The sequence below is a fragment of the Anabrus simplex genome, chromosome 1, assembly GCF_040414725.1.
Source record: "Anabrus simplex isolate iqAnaSimp1 chromosome 1, ASM4041472v1, whole genome shotgun sequence".
Lineage (NCBI taxonomy): Eukaryota > Metazoa > Arthropoda > Insecta > Orthoptera > Tettigoniidae > Anabrus > Anabrus simplex.
In genome coordinates this window covers 915,025,268-915,042,968 of record NC_090265.1, presented here as the reverse complement: position 1 = coordinate 915,042,968, position 17,701 = coordinate 915,025,268, and the positions used below count along the sequence as shown (strand labels likewise).

The 17,701-nt window shown below is 39.4% G+C and overlaps 1 protein-coding gene across 1 annotated transcript; it reads left to right on the top strand.

Moving 5' to 3' along the window:
• Positions 1-3,219: 3,219 nt before the first annotated feature.
• On the top strand, positions 3,220-17,464 carry LOC136874830 (cathepsin L). Its single transcript, XM_067148510.2, has 6 exons — positions 3,220-3,337; positions 6,975-7,127; positions 9,920-10,105; positions 14,036-14,227; positions 15,334-15,499; positions 17,256-17,464. The coding sequence occupies exons 1-6, from the start codon at positions 3,245-3,247 to the stop codon at positions 17,462-17,464; spliced, it is 999 nt and encodes a 332-aa protein (XP_067004611.2). The 5' UTR covers positions 3,220-3,244.
• The last annotated feature ends 237 nt before the right edge of the window (positions 17,465-17,701 follow it).

Below are 17,701 nucleotides of genomic sequence, written 5' to 3'. Positions count from 1 at the left end.
TTTGGAAGGGGCAGGCAAGGATGAGGGAAGGAAGCTGCCGTGGTCTTAAGTTAGGTTCCATCCCGGCATTTGCCTGGAGAGGAAGTGGGAAACCACGGGAAGCCACTTCCAGGATGGCTGAGGTGGGAATCGAACACATCCCCAGTCAGTTGACCTCCCGAGACTGAGTGGACCCCGTTTCAGCCCGCAACCACTTTTCAAATTTCGTGGCAGAGCCGGGAATCGCACCCGGGCCTCCGGGGGTGGCAGCTAATCACGCTAACCACAACACGACAGAGGCGGACATATTTATTTTGTTTTGTAAATTATCTTCCTTTTTATCATATTCTTTCTTTCCCAATTTGTGCGCAACTGTTCATCAGGTGTATTGCGTTCAACACAGTTGACACATTCAACTCGGGACGTCAATCACGGGGTAATTCCACCCTCATTGTAGTTCAGTTCTTTATCGGATCAAATCAATTAATATATTAATGTTTATTCTTCCTCACATGACTGAGGTTGGCAAACCGAGAAACAATATCAGACCATATAAATTTAGTACCTAATCTGATTATAATACAGAATAAAAATAATAATTCTATTGATAATGTTGAGAAAACAATACCGTACTTTGTCACAAAAAAGCAGTAGATAAATTGCTTCAATTGATTTAATTAAGTGGCTTTCAATGTTTGTATGTCAGACTGAGTAAAAAAGTAATGATCTTTAACCACATTAGTGTCAACCTTTAAACAAGGCTAACTGTAGACTAGCACGTGGAAATTTTTTAAAATGGCATACGCTAACGAGCTTATTGAAAATGATAATGCATACTTTCAATACGCGTCTTATCAGCTTTGTATAATGTCGTAAATTCCAAAGGTGCATAAGTACTGCACTCGAGTACCTGAAAGGGTATAAATTTGAAAGGAAATTAGTTGACTTTACCAGTGTTCCATTGCTCACACGTTCTCGAGGATTCAGCAGCTGATTGGCAAATTGCGGTAAGCAACCAGTTCTCACAAATTAATAATATTCCGATACTGGTAACAAAGTAAGTCCCTTTCTGGATCAGTGCTAGAATGTTGGCCTCCGGAAGCCTAAGACCGTGGGTTCAACCCAACAGATACAGTAGTCGGATGTGTCCGTTCGACATTCTATATCGTACGATGTAGGAATGTAAGAGATCTGTAGTGACGAATTTGATGTTTACCAAAAACCAATTTAAACACTCACTCACAGATTGCCCAACAGGAAATCGTTTCCCTACCATCTGGTAGAGTAAAATGGAACGTCGAAATTGACATTGAAGCAGAGTAAATGTTGCCAAAATTCAATTGCCTAATACGGTAACTGAGATTATGCTATTATATGTACACTTGAAGAAATGCATATTTAGGTAGGATAGAAGGAATGCTCATAAGCGTTATAAATTTATTAGCAGTAACTTTTTTTTTTTTTTTTTGCTATTTTGCTTTACGTCGCACCGACACAGATAGGTCTTATGGCGACGATGGGACAGGAAAGGCCTAGGAATGGGAAGGAAGCGTCCGTGGCCTTAATTAAGGTACAGCCCCAGCATTTGCCTGGTGTGAAAATGGGAAACCACGGAAAACCATCTTCAGGGCTGCCGACAGTGGGGTTCGAACCTACTATCTCCCGAATACTGGATACTGGCCGCACTTAAGCGACTGCAGCTATCGAGCTCGGTCAGTAACTTTTTGATTATTATGGACGGATGTGGGGTAAACGAATTTCTTACACATGGCCGCTTATGACATCGGTGCTCCACTGCGGTTTTTCAAGGTTTTGTGTGTATTAAACACTTCAATGTAAATTACCCTGAAATAATATATTAACTGACTTACCATACTTGAAGACTCCATACAACGAGATCCGTAATGGAAGTCAATATTGTTTAAGTCCTGTTTATCCTGCTGCTTCAAACTTTTAAACACTTGTATGTATTACTTTCAAAACTTCGCATTAACTTATATTTCGCAATAAACTATCAAGACTTCTATGTTTTTAAATAGACACCTTGACCACACTATAAGAATGAAACTACCCTGCTTGCCAAAGCTGATAAACAATTCAGGCTCATTGTAGAATGTAAATATGATTTTTAGTTTTAACCTTTAATGTCATGACGTAATAAGATCGTTGTATGAACATGGAGACCACTCACAGTCTGATGGTTATAATGTTAATAATTTCAATCATCAATGACAGAAATTATTGCTTATTATTCAACTTCAAACACTTTTCGAATTTAGTCAACTAAAATTCGCTAGACAACAATGAAATGAAATAATACAAAATTATACTTCTATAACCCTAATCCCATGGCACTACAATCCATGAAAGGTCTTGGCCTACCAAGCGACCACGGCTCGGCCCGAAGGCCTGCATATTACTATATGTCGTGTGGTCAGAACGACCTAACCTCTCAGCCGTTATTCTTGGCTTTCTAGACCTGAGCCGCTATCTCACCGTCAGATAGCTCCTCATTTCTAATCTCGTAGGCTGAGTGGACCTCGAACCAGCCCTCAGATCCAGGTAAACATCCCTGACATGGCCGGGTATCGAACACCGGAGCCCCCGGGTAAGAGTCAGGCACGCTACCCCTACACCAAGGGGCCAACATATTACTCCTATGCCTTCTCAATAAACTAAAAATTCATAAAATAATGCCTTTAAAAAACTGAGAGATTCCACGAACTTACATCTTTCAAAGATACTCTTTTCAATGCAAGTTTCATATGTTTTTAGAGCTTTTCTTACAGATCTGCGAACAATACTGAATACTGAAAACATGCATGAAAATCGTCTTTCTTTACTTGCTGGAAAATTATGCATTGTTCCAGCTATTAGGCACAACTTCGACTACTTCTTGGCGGTGTAGCGTCAGATCTAAGAACGCGATGACTTGTAACCCATAACTCCCACCGAGGTGTTGTATTTTGAGCCCTTCTGTCCAACCAACGAACTTCTTCAACATCGGATGTTATGGTTGCACAAAGATCCTCGAAGCATCGTAGGAAGCGAACCTCATATACCCAACAGACACCGAACACTTTTAAGGGAGGGTCTACCTTTCAAGAGCTCCACCATGCTAGCAATAACCACTCAATACAGTTCCTTTCTTATTTATTTATTTATTTATTTATTTATTTATTTATTTATTTATTTATTTATTTATTTATTTATTTATTTATTTATTTATTTATTTATTTATTTTACAGGTTACCAATAGCACACCATGAAGCTCATCGTAGTGTTGTGTACTATCCTCGTTGTTAGCCAGGCTCTATCGTATTCTGAACTTGTGAAACAGGAATGGAACACATTCAAAGTAAGTAAACAGTTTACTTCATATAAACATGCATAATGAGTATGGCTAACCCACCCTTCTTTGATATTCCATAGACAGCCAGTGTATGGATGCAACATTTCTGCAGCTGTGTCTAGGCACACGCAAGGGCAAAGTGTACCTTTCAATTTACTGTAGTCTCAGCGTTATTTATGGCTATGACAGTAAGGAGGTGACTGCTCCTGAGTAGTAACATTCAGACCACGACTATTTAGTCTGCGTCCAAAGGAAAGCTATTTTCTTTGTGACACTTTTTATTATATTAAAAAAATTGGACGAGCGCAAGTGATATTTAACGCAGTGAAATTTTCCACGCATTGAAGCGCAGTGAGAGGGTGGGATAACACGACAATGTATCAGCCGCTTGGTTGGACATCGCCAAAAACCTTTCCATTTTATATAGACTGTAATGCACTTGGATGCCATGAAAGATGTTGCTCAAAGCGTGAGTAGCAATTTTTAGCTCATTGAGAAATGCAGTGGAAAAATACTGACATATTCCAAAATATACTGTAGGTCGGTAAAAGTAACTCATATATACTGTATATATTGCACATAGGAATGTAATAGAATGAATAGTGCAAAAATGTTGTAATATATGGAGAGATTTCAACAGACACTTCTTAAACATGTAATATGAAGTTGTCTGTCAAAAAGAAGGGGCTGCCTAGCCGAGGCGGTAAAGGCGTGCTCGATTCGCCCGGAAGGAGGTGGGTTCGAATCCACATCAGGAAGTCGTAAAATTTAAGAAACGGGGTTTCCACTTCCGGAGGTGCATATGGCCATTAGGTTCACTCAGCCTACACCAAAAATGAGTACCAGGTTATTACCTGGGGGCAAAGGCGGCCGGGCGTAGAGCTAACCACTCTACCCCATCACGTGCCGAGGTTAACAATGGTGGAAGCATTAACCTTCCACTCCTCCAGGGGCCTTCATGGCCTGTACGGAGGTGACTTTGCTTTGCTTTACTTTTGCTGTCAAAAAGAATATGGATTCAAGTGGAGTTGAAATATCCAGTCTGACCACTACTATAACTAATACGGTGCCATTATCTCCGAGACAACTTTAGAAAACTTTTTGGATGTTTAATCCTTCATTTAGCACCTACTTTATGGTTACTGAACCGGAATTAATTTACCTTATTGACTGAATACGATTTATGATTTCCTTTTCCCATACAAAATAGAAATTAATCTAATTCGGTTAGTAAGAATTGTGTTTCTACATGTGTTGCTTAATAATCGTAAAATGTCGGAAATGGCGATATAAGCCATTCAATAGTTCGTTCCTTAGAGGTGTACATAAAATCTGGCCCATGCCAGATTACAGCCCGGTGGAATGGTGAAAACCCGGAGAAACAAATACGAACCAATGAACGATGTTATATTGGGAGCTGGATCTTTCGTGGGAAATGCTAGGACTGGAGATAATAAGGAAAGGTATTATAAGAGAATCGATCTTCCAGTGGGAGGGGTGTTTTACTCCCCGCGCAAAATTCAGGTGTAGACAAGTAACTTATCACTCACGTTGCTAGAGGAATCGAAAGGGGAAATGATACTGACACTGGAAAATATAGTGTAGTGAATATGTCATTACCTACATCACTGTTTCCATATGGGCCGGATATTTTGCTAGCAAGTGTACAATATAATATTGGAAATACCATATGTTGAAAATAAATCGTTATGATTTTTCAATATAATGAAATAATTATTATAAAACGCCATATTCTAGGCAGTCCCGCTAGTTATGACAATGCAACCACCGTCAAAAATGAAGCTATCTTCAAAAATACGTGGAAGCTATGTTCATAAATTTTTGGGAACTACGGTATTCTACAACGATTAGTTTTCAGGAGAACCATGTGACATCTCTATTTACAGTATATTTAATTATAACTTAGGAAATGGCTTCGATACCGGCTTTCTTAATAACTGCTTCACCAATTTATTCAGTAATTTCTAAAATATTTTGGAACATCGAAACCTAAAAATTGTCATACTATTTGTTTCTTACACTTGTACCTCCCATCATGAATCACCTGTAGAATTCATGTTAGATTGTACAGTATGTATGGAGTACATATCGGAGGAGTAGTTTGTAAAGAGTTCACGGAAATAAATTAAATTTCGTGTGGCTATTTCTAGCCGAGTGCAGCCCTTGTTAGGCAGACCCTCCGATGAGGGTGGGCGGCATCTGCCATGTGTAGGTAACTGCGTGTTATTGTGGTGGAGGATAGTGTTATGTGTGGTGTGTGAGTTGCAGGGATGTTGGGGACAGCACAAACACCCAGCCCCCGGGCCATTGGAATTAACCAATGAAGGTTAAAATACCCGACCCGGCCGGGAATCGAACCCGAGACCCTCTGAACCGAAGGCCAGTACGCTGACCATTCAGCCAACGAGTCGGACACGGAAATAAAAAGGCTGGACATTTTCACATTCATCTACTTTTGCGTATCGCAAATCTATTAAATCTCCCCTTTCCAATGACATATAATACATGCCAATATCAACGTTGTATGTACTTTTAAAAACAGTCATAAGTAAAACATATCAAGCATCACTGCAAGAAGGATGGCTAGAATACACCAGATCACCAAAAATATGCTTTATGTTGTATAAAGTGTAATTTTCCATTGCATTTTTGAAGAGGTGTCTCCATGAGCAAATGCAAACTCATTATATGGCATTTCTATATAGCATGTACTTTTGCTAGCAAAATATCCGGCCCAAATGGAAACAAGTGATGTAGGTAGGTAATAAAATGCCTCACTGCCCAGTTTTCCCAAAGGATTCCACTAAACATTTTTGAGACTAGAAACATTCATGTTGCTGAATACAACGCCATTGTAACTTTCAAAAATTGTATCACAGCAAGATTTGAGAGTTCAAAAGGATCAGGATAAAATAACGAATTTAATGTGGTAGAGTCACTGGCAACGACAGTCAAGGAAAGTGTTAGGGCTGCTGATAGCAAAATTAGGAGCATGGAAATGTTGGCAAGGCCGAGGATAAAATTAGAAAGAGAAAACTTGAGGGGGAGTTCTCAGAAGTTGGAGACAACCAATCATACGCAACTGGAACGTGCTAATGGTGCTTGATTACCCAAAATATAATTTTTTGAATAAGGTTTACTTTTTCTCCGGATCTACTCAATGGCTTAGTTTCGAAACATTAGGGTATGTTTACAAATAATCTCTGATTTGTTTAACAAGCGTGAAACTAAGATAAATTATTATTAAGAAAATTACTTATTGAAAAACTTAAATTTTGTATAAAAATTACTTTTAAAGAAAAACTGTTGTTTACAAAATGAATTGAAAAATATGAAAATGTCCGTATCTGAATAGTTGTACAAGAGGAATCATTCCCCAACACCAATACTTTCCAAACAAACTACGTGGTGGCCTATAAGTGAGCTGGTGCTAGCAATATGTAGACGCTCGATTGACTAGTCTAGTAGTTACTTGATTAGAGGGCCGCCATGTAACATTCTAATATTATAGGGCTTTACGATGCCCATTAAATAAGACACAATGATCAGGAATTGACTCTAGATCTGTTTTTATAGAACAACCCATCCAATTATATTTAAAATTAACTTGCCTGTGTTTTAGCTACAACATCGTAAGAAGTATGCCAGTCCAAGGGAGGAGCAGTATCGTATGCAGATCTTCATGGAAACAGCAAACAAGATTGCAAAGCACAATGAAGCATTCGCGAGGGGAGAAGTTTCTTACAAGATGGGGCTCAACAAATTTGCAGACATGGTAAGATTTATGTTGTAGATATGAAGATATTTCAAAACTAACACCTTCAAAAGCCAAAAAAACGAATCGTCGTACAAGCACTAGCCATTCTCAGCGTCACTCCATCTCGGGATGTTTGCACACTCCAGACACAAAAATGGAATATTCCTTGTGCTGAAATGTCCTTCCTAGTAGGGATTGTACTGAAACACTATATTTTACACGTGGTCAAGTAACTATAGCACCACGCAACTTGTCAGGCCATTTTGCATAAACAACTTCTCACTTGAAGTGCATGTTGTTTTGTTTTTTCGCTTCGTTTTTGCTAGTTGTTCTAGGTTGCTCTAACACAGATAGATGTTCGGTGACACTGGGTTGTAGAAGGGATAAGACCTCATTAACACATTAAAGCCTGTATTATTTTTGTTGCTAGTTGTTTTACGTCGCACCGACACAGATAGGTCTTACGGCGACGATGGGACAGAAAAGGCCTAGGAGTGGGAAGGAAGCGGCCGTGGCCTTAATTAAGGTACATTCCCAGCATTTGCCTGGTGTGAAAATGGGAAACCACGGAAAACCATTTTCAGGGCTGCTGACAGTGGGGTTCGAACCTACTATCTCCCGAATACTGGTTACTGGCCGCACTTAAGCGACTGCAGCTATCGAGCTCGGTCCGTATTATTTTACTATACAAGATGAGTCATTAAGAAAACCCACCTCGTTTGTTTCCAGATCTGTTAATGATATGTACAATTCCCCTTCACAATTTTAGACGTGCCACGTGTCTAAGAAATAGCCTATACAAAATGAGCTAGGTCCAATGAACACGACCACATGGACGTGTGCCATCAAGGTGGAACATTTTGGTGAGTAACCTTTTAAAAATTCTCCATTCGGCGGACCATTATGAATTATTCGGATGGAGAAGCATGGTGGATATTGGTCCATCAACATGCTGAGTTATAAGAGGTATGACGTCTCAGCCATAAGGTGAAACGTATAAGAACAAAACGTCTCACTGGGATATCTAATTAAGCGAATGTTGTGAGATAGACAACAGACAACGGTATGACGAAAAACGGGGTTAAGAGTCAGGTTATGAAATTCACTAAGAGGAAAAGTCCCCTCAGTTCTAATTACTGCGTTGATGGGGTGCAAGTTCCTTACGGGGATCATATTAAGTACCTAGGTGTTAATACAATGAAAGATCTTCAATAGAGTAACCAAATAATCGGTATGGTAAATAAAGGGTACAGATCTCTGCACGTTGTTATGAGGCTATTTAGGAGTTGTTCTAAGGATGGAAAGGAGAGAGCATATAAGTCTCTCGTAAGACCCAACTAGAGTATGGTTCCCGTCTATGGAACCCTTGATTCGAGAACTGGAAAGATTTCAAAGAAAAGCAACTCGATTTGTTCTGTGTGATTTCCGACGAAAGATTAGCGTTACAAAAATGTTGCAAAGTTTGGGCTGGGAAGACATGGGAGAAAGGAGACGAGCTGCCAAACTAAGTGGTATGTTCTGAGCTGTCAGAGGAGAGCTGTCGTGGAATGGAATTAGTAGACGAATAAATTTGAGTGGTGTTTGAAAAGTATGGAATATCACAATATGAACATAAAGTTGGAATTCAAGAGGACGAATTGGGGCAAATATTCGTCTATAGGAAGAGGAGTTGGGGATTGGAATAATTTACCAAGGGAGATGTTCAAGATGTTCCAGATGTTTAAGAAAAGAGTAAAAAAACAGACAGGGAATCTGTCACCTGGAGGACTGCCCTAAATGCAGATACGTGGTGAGTGACTGAAAGTGATATTGTAGTTATACGCGACAGTTTACACGTTGGTCGTGGTGATAATGGTGATTGTTCTTTTAAGACGACGCACGACTGATCAGCCATCCTCTATTAGCATTAATCAGAGGACAAAATAGAAGTGATCCGACGTTCCGAAAAATGAGGGTATCGGGAAACAAAAGAAATGTCCACGAAGGGCATTAGAATGAAAGACCTCACTAACGCAATAACGTCTAGGTCGAAGAGAGCAAGACTTAGCCGAGAGAAGTCACACTCAAACCATGAAAGCCAGGCGGCTATCGCAAGTTTCTGGAAGTAATGTGAGCCTTAGCTGGAGTCTCCATGGTTGCCAACCCACGCCGCACAAGTTGGTACTTCCCCCTCCCATTAGTCATTTCTTAAGACAGGTAGGGGATACCGAGGATGTACTCTACAGCCCCAAACCACCGGAGAATTATACAACGTGATCATCACCGCAGCATGTACAGTTTTATCAGTAATCCGAACCACCGCGACGTGACGGCTCGTTTCAAAAATCACACGAGAATTGACCTGGTGGTGGTGATCATTTTAAGATGATTTACAACTGGCCAGCCATACTCTCTTAATATCAGTTGGAGGGAAAAAGGAAGTGTTAATAACTTTCGAAAATCAAGGCATCGGCAAATAATAAGCAAAGGCCACGAAAGGCATGAGAATGAACACCCCGCACACCTCGAACCCACGATCTTCCAGATGCAGGCTCACAGCAAGGTATTTCACTCATTTTATAAAAACGCCGTGTTGAACACATTTTATTGTGAATGTCCCTACATGGAAGATGGACTGGGGGAGAACCGTAGTCATGGACGTGCAATGTATACTCCTCCGGGCTTGCGCTATCCGATGACGTCCGGGGCTAGCGCTCGTAACAGCTATTTCTCGTGCACGCAAAGCTGTCAGTCAGCTCGTGACCTTGCATCCTCCCAAAACACAAATTCTACCTTAATAAAATATCTTCCTTATTTATTTACAATTCCAGACTAACGAGGAATTCATCAACACAATGACTGGATATCGTCCCAATAAGCTTGTGAGATCCAGAGGACTGAACTACACAAGACAAAACAACGTGAGGTTGCCCAGCTCAGTGGACTGGAGGCAACAAGGAGCAGTAACTTCCGTCAAGAACCAGGGACAATGTGGAGGATGCTGGGCTTTCAGTTCTGTAAGTATTATTTTATCTTGATTATAGGATTTGATTCACTGAAAAAGTCATCAAACTTTAATTTTCTTATTTCTTAAAATGCAAAGGACTCGAATTACTGAAAACACATACTGTATTCATATATCAACTTGAGGGAACTTTTCCTTGTGATCTGCAGACTAACAAGGAAAGGGCGCGAATGGGGAAACACGGATCTTACGTAAATTTTGCACACACACGTTAAATGAGCCAGGAATAACACAACGGTCAAAACATTTCCTTCAGATATTAACTCATGTGACCTACAGAAAATGTTGAAGTGTTGCATAGTCTAACCTTATGAATACTGCCTTTGTAGAACCTTAAATATCGCTTCCTATTAGCTTCTTGTAGACCTATTATAATACAATAGGAGGGGAAGTCAAAATGGGCAGTGTCCAGCAAGCCAAGTACCCTAAATCTCGACCTGGTTATTGGTAGTGATATTTAAGTGGATTCCCCTACGACTAATGCTGGCTCAGGATGTAGAGATCATATTCATTATGAGGTAAGCCCACCGCCACCAAATCAAACTTTTAAATAAGATGTGTTCTGTGACCACTTTTAGAAATGACATCAATGTATAGAACCTCTTAAAACAGAAGGAGCAAACAGAGGATACTATGTTCCACACGAGTCATCACGTGCCTTCGGCGACTAGTTGATTGTTGGATTACGAAAAAGGGACGGACGAATGAATAGTGGCCTACTGTCATGCCATCTCTTGTAATTTGCGCCGAGGTCATAAACACATGCGTGCTATGAACCACTAAATCCCCATGCACATTGTAAGATAAACCATGTGACTGTGTATGTATGGTCGCTCTGTATGTTACCCTTCCCGCTTGTAGTTCCTTCCCTTCGGTTAAGTGAACGAATCGTATCCACGAAATTTTATTGTAAGTTTTGTCCTAAATGGAGGACAATAGTTGCTTCACGCAAATCAATAGTAAAATTAAAAAATACAATTATTACTAGAGAAATATAAATACGGTGACTATTTAGCTGTAGACACGACTCTCCTCCCTATCGTCCGGCTCCATGGCTAAATGGTTAGCGTGCTGGCCTTTGGTCACATGGGCCCGGGCTCGATTCCCGGCTGGGTCGGGAATTTTAACCATCATTGGTTAATTTCGCTGGCACGGGGGCTGGCTGTGTGTGTTGTCTTCATCATCATTACATCCTCATCACGATGCGCAGGTCGCCTACGGGTGTCAAATCGAAAGACTTGCACCTGGCGAGCCAAACATGTCCTCGGACACTCCCGGCACTAAAAGCCATACGCCATTTCATTTCCTCTCTATCATTCCGCCGTCGTATGTTTCCTTCCTGAGGTCCAGGGCTAGCACCGGCAAAAATAATTTTTTGAAAGAAAATCAGCATGACATCTGGACCAATAATTATATTAATTAATGAGTTATGGGCACAAGTCAACTACTCGCCCCACCAAGTAACTTAAAGCAAAACAAATCAAAGAATTTCAGTGAGCAAAGACATCACACACAAGAATGTTACATGAACAAAAGCCATACTGAAGCGCTGTGACGTAGTAGAATTCATAGTCGTAATGTAGCAAAATATATATAGCCTAGCTATATTTCTCCAGTAATAAAGGTATGCATTCATTTACTGATAATTTTACTCTTGATATGCGTAAAAGCAATTATTATCTTCCATTTAGAACAAAAATTATAATGAAATTTCATGGATACGATTCCTTCATGTAACTCCTCCCTTCAAAATCCACGTACGGTCATAAGGACCTCGATCGGAAGTTGTCAAAGTAACTCATATAAGCTATACTACGGCATATCGTTGTATCCTTCAACATAAATCTTCATATCATAATCATTACCTGACTCGTTGCACTGAAGGAACTCTCGCTTCTGATGAAGAAACAAGAATTTTGTTGATTTGTATTATATTCTCTACGAATTTGCTTTTGTTTTTTCTTTCAGTGAATTCCACAAAATCGCTAATGAATTTTCGCTTCTCGGGTGAATGAATGATTTTCACACTAGTTACTTGCACGTGTTCCGCCGTTTTACGCTGAACAACTTCTTTATATTTTCAAACAGAACTTCCAGCCTACGATATGTCTTGGCTCAAGAACTTAATAAGATGCCCCAGTAACATCCTTACTAAAAATCTGAAGATGCAGCAGCCATCAAATTGTATGAGATTTTGGATTTTTTTAAATATGTTATTGTTTATTATCCTCATCTGCTGAGCAAATATACTTAGAAAATTTCCAGAGATGCATGTATTTCCCGGTAAACTAAAGAAGAAATATTTTCCCTATACTGCGCACCGTTCCATACCGGCTCAACTAGAGCACATGACATAACTTAGGTTATATTTCCATGTCTGGTGAAACAGTACATATTCACATGTTTACTAAGACTATGCCCTTGACATTACCAAGAAAAATATTACTGGTACAGCGATTATTCAGTGGAAGTCATATCTTCACATCCTCCATATCCAGAGTAATCCCGAATTAATATACTTCATTCGTTTTAGCTCTCAACATCTACCAGGTCTCCTGGTTCGTAATGCATTTTGCCACTTTTACTGACATGTATTTGGACGCTATCTTAACAGCGTATTGCTGATCGTTGCCTAAGGTCAACGTTAATTTACAGTAGTCCTTCTGGTTGCCCACGTTACACTCATTAACAATTATTAAGGTGGTGGCGGGGAATACTGCTTTTTAAGAGGAACTAATACTGGACAACCATCCTCTCTTAATACTAATCAAAAGGAAAATGGAGGAGGACCGACATTTCAAAAAATGATAAAAGAAAGAGAAGAACCACGAAGGGTGTGAACATCAAAGACTCCCTAGGCTAGGTAAACCTAATACTGTAACTTCGGTAACGGAAAAGAACAAGACTTGACCAAGGAAGGTCAGGCAGGAGAGATGAAACCGAGGAGGCTGGCACAATTAAGTGGAACAAGTGGCAGACTCAGCTAGAATAACCGGCGTAGTTTACCCGCGTTTCCAAGTTCAGAGCTCCTGGCCCCTCTTTTAGTCGACTCTTTCGACAGGCATTGGATGTTTTAAGTAATATAATTATAAGTATGCTAAGAATCAGTTTTTAACATTTGTCTTCCTCTAACATTCTTATGTAAGATACGACCAAGTATGCAAAAGAGATACGCACAGCTAGATTATTAAACAGTCGTCAGCTAAGTAGGTCTAACATGACTCAATTATTGCACACATATATAGTTACTTCTTATCGAGCAAACCAAAAAGATAGATTACGTAAGTAGCCCACGAAAAGACTATCGCAGAAAATCACAGCGAAAAACAAATCATAATTTAATTTGGTTATTAATTATGAAATTTAGCTATCAGCTTTTTAAAAGAAGACTAGAAAATAAGTAGAAGACAATCAAAGAAAGATGAAGTCCTTCTCTTACAACAAGATTCTCCGTGCACGATGAGAACAAATACAATAAAACATTATCGTTCAAAATCATACATATTTAACATAATCCGATTGTCGTTCCACAGTACAAAAATACTTTAATTTACCTTCATTTCCACTCTGATTCATTCCCAGTAACTGGAAACTGTGTTTAAAGTGGGTACGCAGATGCCCCATATGACAGTAAAGATAACATAGAGGGACTTTTTCTTCGCTGTGAGTGTTATGCCTCCGATTTTTGTGGACAGCGCTTAGTAACGTATTGGTTAATCCTCCTCCTTTTCTAACTGTAATTTCAGACTAAATCTGAATCACTTGCAATGTCAGAAATCATCCCTGCACAGTGTTTCCAAGGTCTGCTTCAAAAGACAGTCTCTTCCTACCTGCACCAAGGGACAGAATTGTTAAAGGAATAAAACATATTTGCTTTCCTGAAGTAAGTGAGAAACCAAATAATTCCTGCTTTATTTCACAGACCGGAGCCATAGAAGGACAGCACTTCAGGAAGACTGGAAAACTCGTATCTCTGAGTGAACAAAACCTCTTGGACTGTGCCACTGATTACCCTAACGACGGTTGTCATGGTGGACACATGAAGGCGGCATTCAATTATGTCATTGACAATGGTGGCATAGATACTGAGGATTCCTATCCATTTGAAGAGCAGGTAAGTTCCAAATATCAATTTGAAAAAAGTACCAGGAATGAAATAGACAGCAGTTGCAAAACTGCGGATTTTCATAATCTATGGTAACATTTAGAATTGTTGAGAGAAACAGAATAGACTCGGTTTGCTACAGATTATCTTATAAAGGAACAGTTAACTCCTTCTAAAGATATTTCTTACAAGGCTATCAAGAGTTAAAAAATCAAACACAGGTACCGGTTTCTTTCCATAAAACAGACAAGCGGAACAACAATCTCTTCCAGTGTCATTTTGTACGGTATGAAATCTTTTGCCGTGTATGGTGGACTTTGACTCAACAGCTGCTAGTTTTTCTAGCCTTTCAGCCTTTCAGACACAGACACCGGACCTGAAAATTGTTTTCAATGGTTTTCCCTCCTCCTGCATTAAGGCAAATGCCGTAGAGATCCTGTTATAGGCCACGGCCACAAGTGCTTCACTTTCTCAGCAAATCACATCACCGACACAAATCTCCCTGGCCTGAGAGACGGCGTCGCCCTCTAGAAGTCCCGCCGTACCCCATCAGGGTACGAAATGAAAACTTTTAAACAATAGTTACATCATCTATGACGTACTTAGTTATTACTAATATTCTAGTAAACCCGTAATAACATCTGTTACCAGCTCCATTCCCGTCTTTTCTCATTTTCCTATTTAACAGCAATGTTCGTCTTAAATGCTACAGTGCGTAAGAATATAATTTTTATTTTGAATATTTTTGCTTGTATACCAGTATGTATACAGTATTCTTCACGCAATTTCCTATTTTCTTTTCAGTACATCCACACACCTCCGTTAATAACGTTTCAAGGTACAGTATATAATATGATCAACAGCCTGTAAGTTGTTCATCATTGCAGTGGTTTGACCGGTGTTTTGTCTGTTAATACTCATTATTTCACGATGGCTTTATCCCTATTTACACTTAGACCCACATACATTGAATTTACCACTCAAAACGAACGTATGCGCGTGTCACACACAGGTATCATACACACACATTATTGTAGCCTGAGAAATATCTTTACGAAATCATCTGTTTTAGTAACAAGTATATGATTTAATTCAGAGTTATATGTCGTTTTCAGAACGGTAGGTGCAGATACAATGCCCAAAACATCGGAGCTACCATATCCAATTACGTGTCTATTTCAAGTGGAGACCAGGCAGCTTTGAAGGAGGCTGTAGCTAATGTGGGGCCAGTGTCAGTTGCTATGAACTCCGGTGTCAATTCCTTTCGATATTACGCTTCAGGTAAGAACTTAATAAATATTAAATTCTAATTTGTGCCTCTGTCTAAATATATATATTCTTAATTAGCCGTGTCTCTATAAATTTCGAAACTGTGTTTAGCTCCAAGTTATCACATAATCACTTGAGAATCGAAGACAAGTACCTTAACTGCAGAGATATACAACAGACAAGCAAAAATGAAAATCCTTAAGGAAAGCATTCTTTTTACTATTACTTGAAGATTCCTATGAAAAGAAGACACATACACGCTTTGAATTCACAATGGTTAGTTTGACGTTTCTTTTAGTAGAACTTTAGTCCTCACGTATTCGTAGGGAAACAGCTTCCAGACATACTACGTACTGGACTTTATTGCATAAATGCGAATCGTTACATTCACACGTTGTTCATTAATTTTCAGTTTGAAAAATTTGGCGATATTTGTTTTGTAAAATTATGTATATAATGTGTTCAGGTAAAATTGAATCTAACGGTGTCTAATAGGTTATTTTTGGTTAGGATTTATGATTAAGAGGAAATGATCCCTTCTAGACATTCTTAGGGAGACGACTTTGCACAATGTACATGCGTATATTCGTGATATCTCAGAATTAAGTTCGATTTAACAGATAATCTTGATAGTAGTCAAAGTTATTGCTGGAATGAACAAGTGTGAACAATATCGTCTGAAGTCATCAATTATGAAAAGATGAGGATGTACGAGGATTTAACCGTGCGTTCAATGGGCGGAATCCTATGGGGCAAGTGGAGAAGGGTGGTTATTTAGCAGACTGACAGTCCTGGCCGCTGAGATTAGAGAGGTTGTAGCCAATCACATGTGTGTAAGCGTTTATTCATTGGTTCATCAGCCTTCTTTCCCTAAGAAAGTGGGTTCAGTCCTGGTTAAGATCGGTAACATTCGAGGGCAATTAAATGCGTCAATTCTGTGTCCATCAGGGAACTCGTGAGAGACAAAATTACAACATAAAGTCAGTAAAGGATCATTTGAGCAACACAATGTAGTCATTTTATAATTTGTCCCCCCTTGTCAATATACGTGTTCAGTTTATCCATGACAGATGTAAAACGAGAATTGCCGATATATTGTATGCAACCCTCAAATGTATCCTAAATGGGCCACAGTCGAACAAAATTAAACATGTTTTTCAATAAAACTGAAGAGACGTAACTCTACCTAATATGCATGAATTCCTTACAATGAATTGATATACCACGATTTTTTTCCTTTCTGTAGGACTTTTCATTTTAGCGAGTGCCAGTTTTATTTAGTATTCTTCACTCTAGCTTCACTTAACGGGGCTGAGCAGCTAGGACGATAAAGCACTGGCCTTCTGAGCAAAACTTGTTAGGGTCGATCCTGGCTCAGTTTGGTGGTATTTGAATGTACTCAAATACATCGCCTCGTTTCGGCAGACTTACTGGAACGCAAAAGAACTCCTGCGGGACAAACTTCCGCCAATTCGGCGTCTTCAGAAACCATAAAAAGTAGTTAGTGGTACGTAAAACCAATAACATTCAATGCATTTACCACTCGCTTACGTACTGACTTATTACTAACTTACTTACTTACTTACTTACTTTTTTCAAGATTTAGTAGATATATTGGTTTGAAACAGTAAATTTTATCTTGATTTGTGGATATCGGTTATTGTTTAGCCAAATGTGTACAATTCGTTGTTTGTGAGGGAGAGATAAAGATGCCTTACTGTATGATTTTTGTATACGTTAAATTCTAAATTGATTCAATATTTTGTAGGTGTTTATTACGACGCCGAATGCAAAGGTGAGCTTTGGTATCTTGATCACGCAGTTCTGGTGGTAGGATATGGTACTGAAGGCGGTTCTGACTACTGGATAGTGAAAAACTCCTGGGGAGATGATTGGGGTGAGTCTGGTTACTTCAGGATATCTCTGACGGACAACAACTGTGGAATTGCTACGGATCCATCTTACCCTCTAGTATAATATTCTACTGTACTCCCCATATATTTCCAAGATAATTCTTGTATGCAATTTTATCACGTCTAAACATGTACTTTTTTAACAACTCAGTTCAATAAAACCTTCAGATTCTTCCCTATATAACAACATGGTTTCATTCCCAACCCGTAGGGCGGGGTTGTTAAGCTAAGGTCCCTCTATCTGAAACATGAGACGGACTGGATTTAGAATGTGTATGACGGGTTAGTTCTCATACAATTT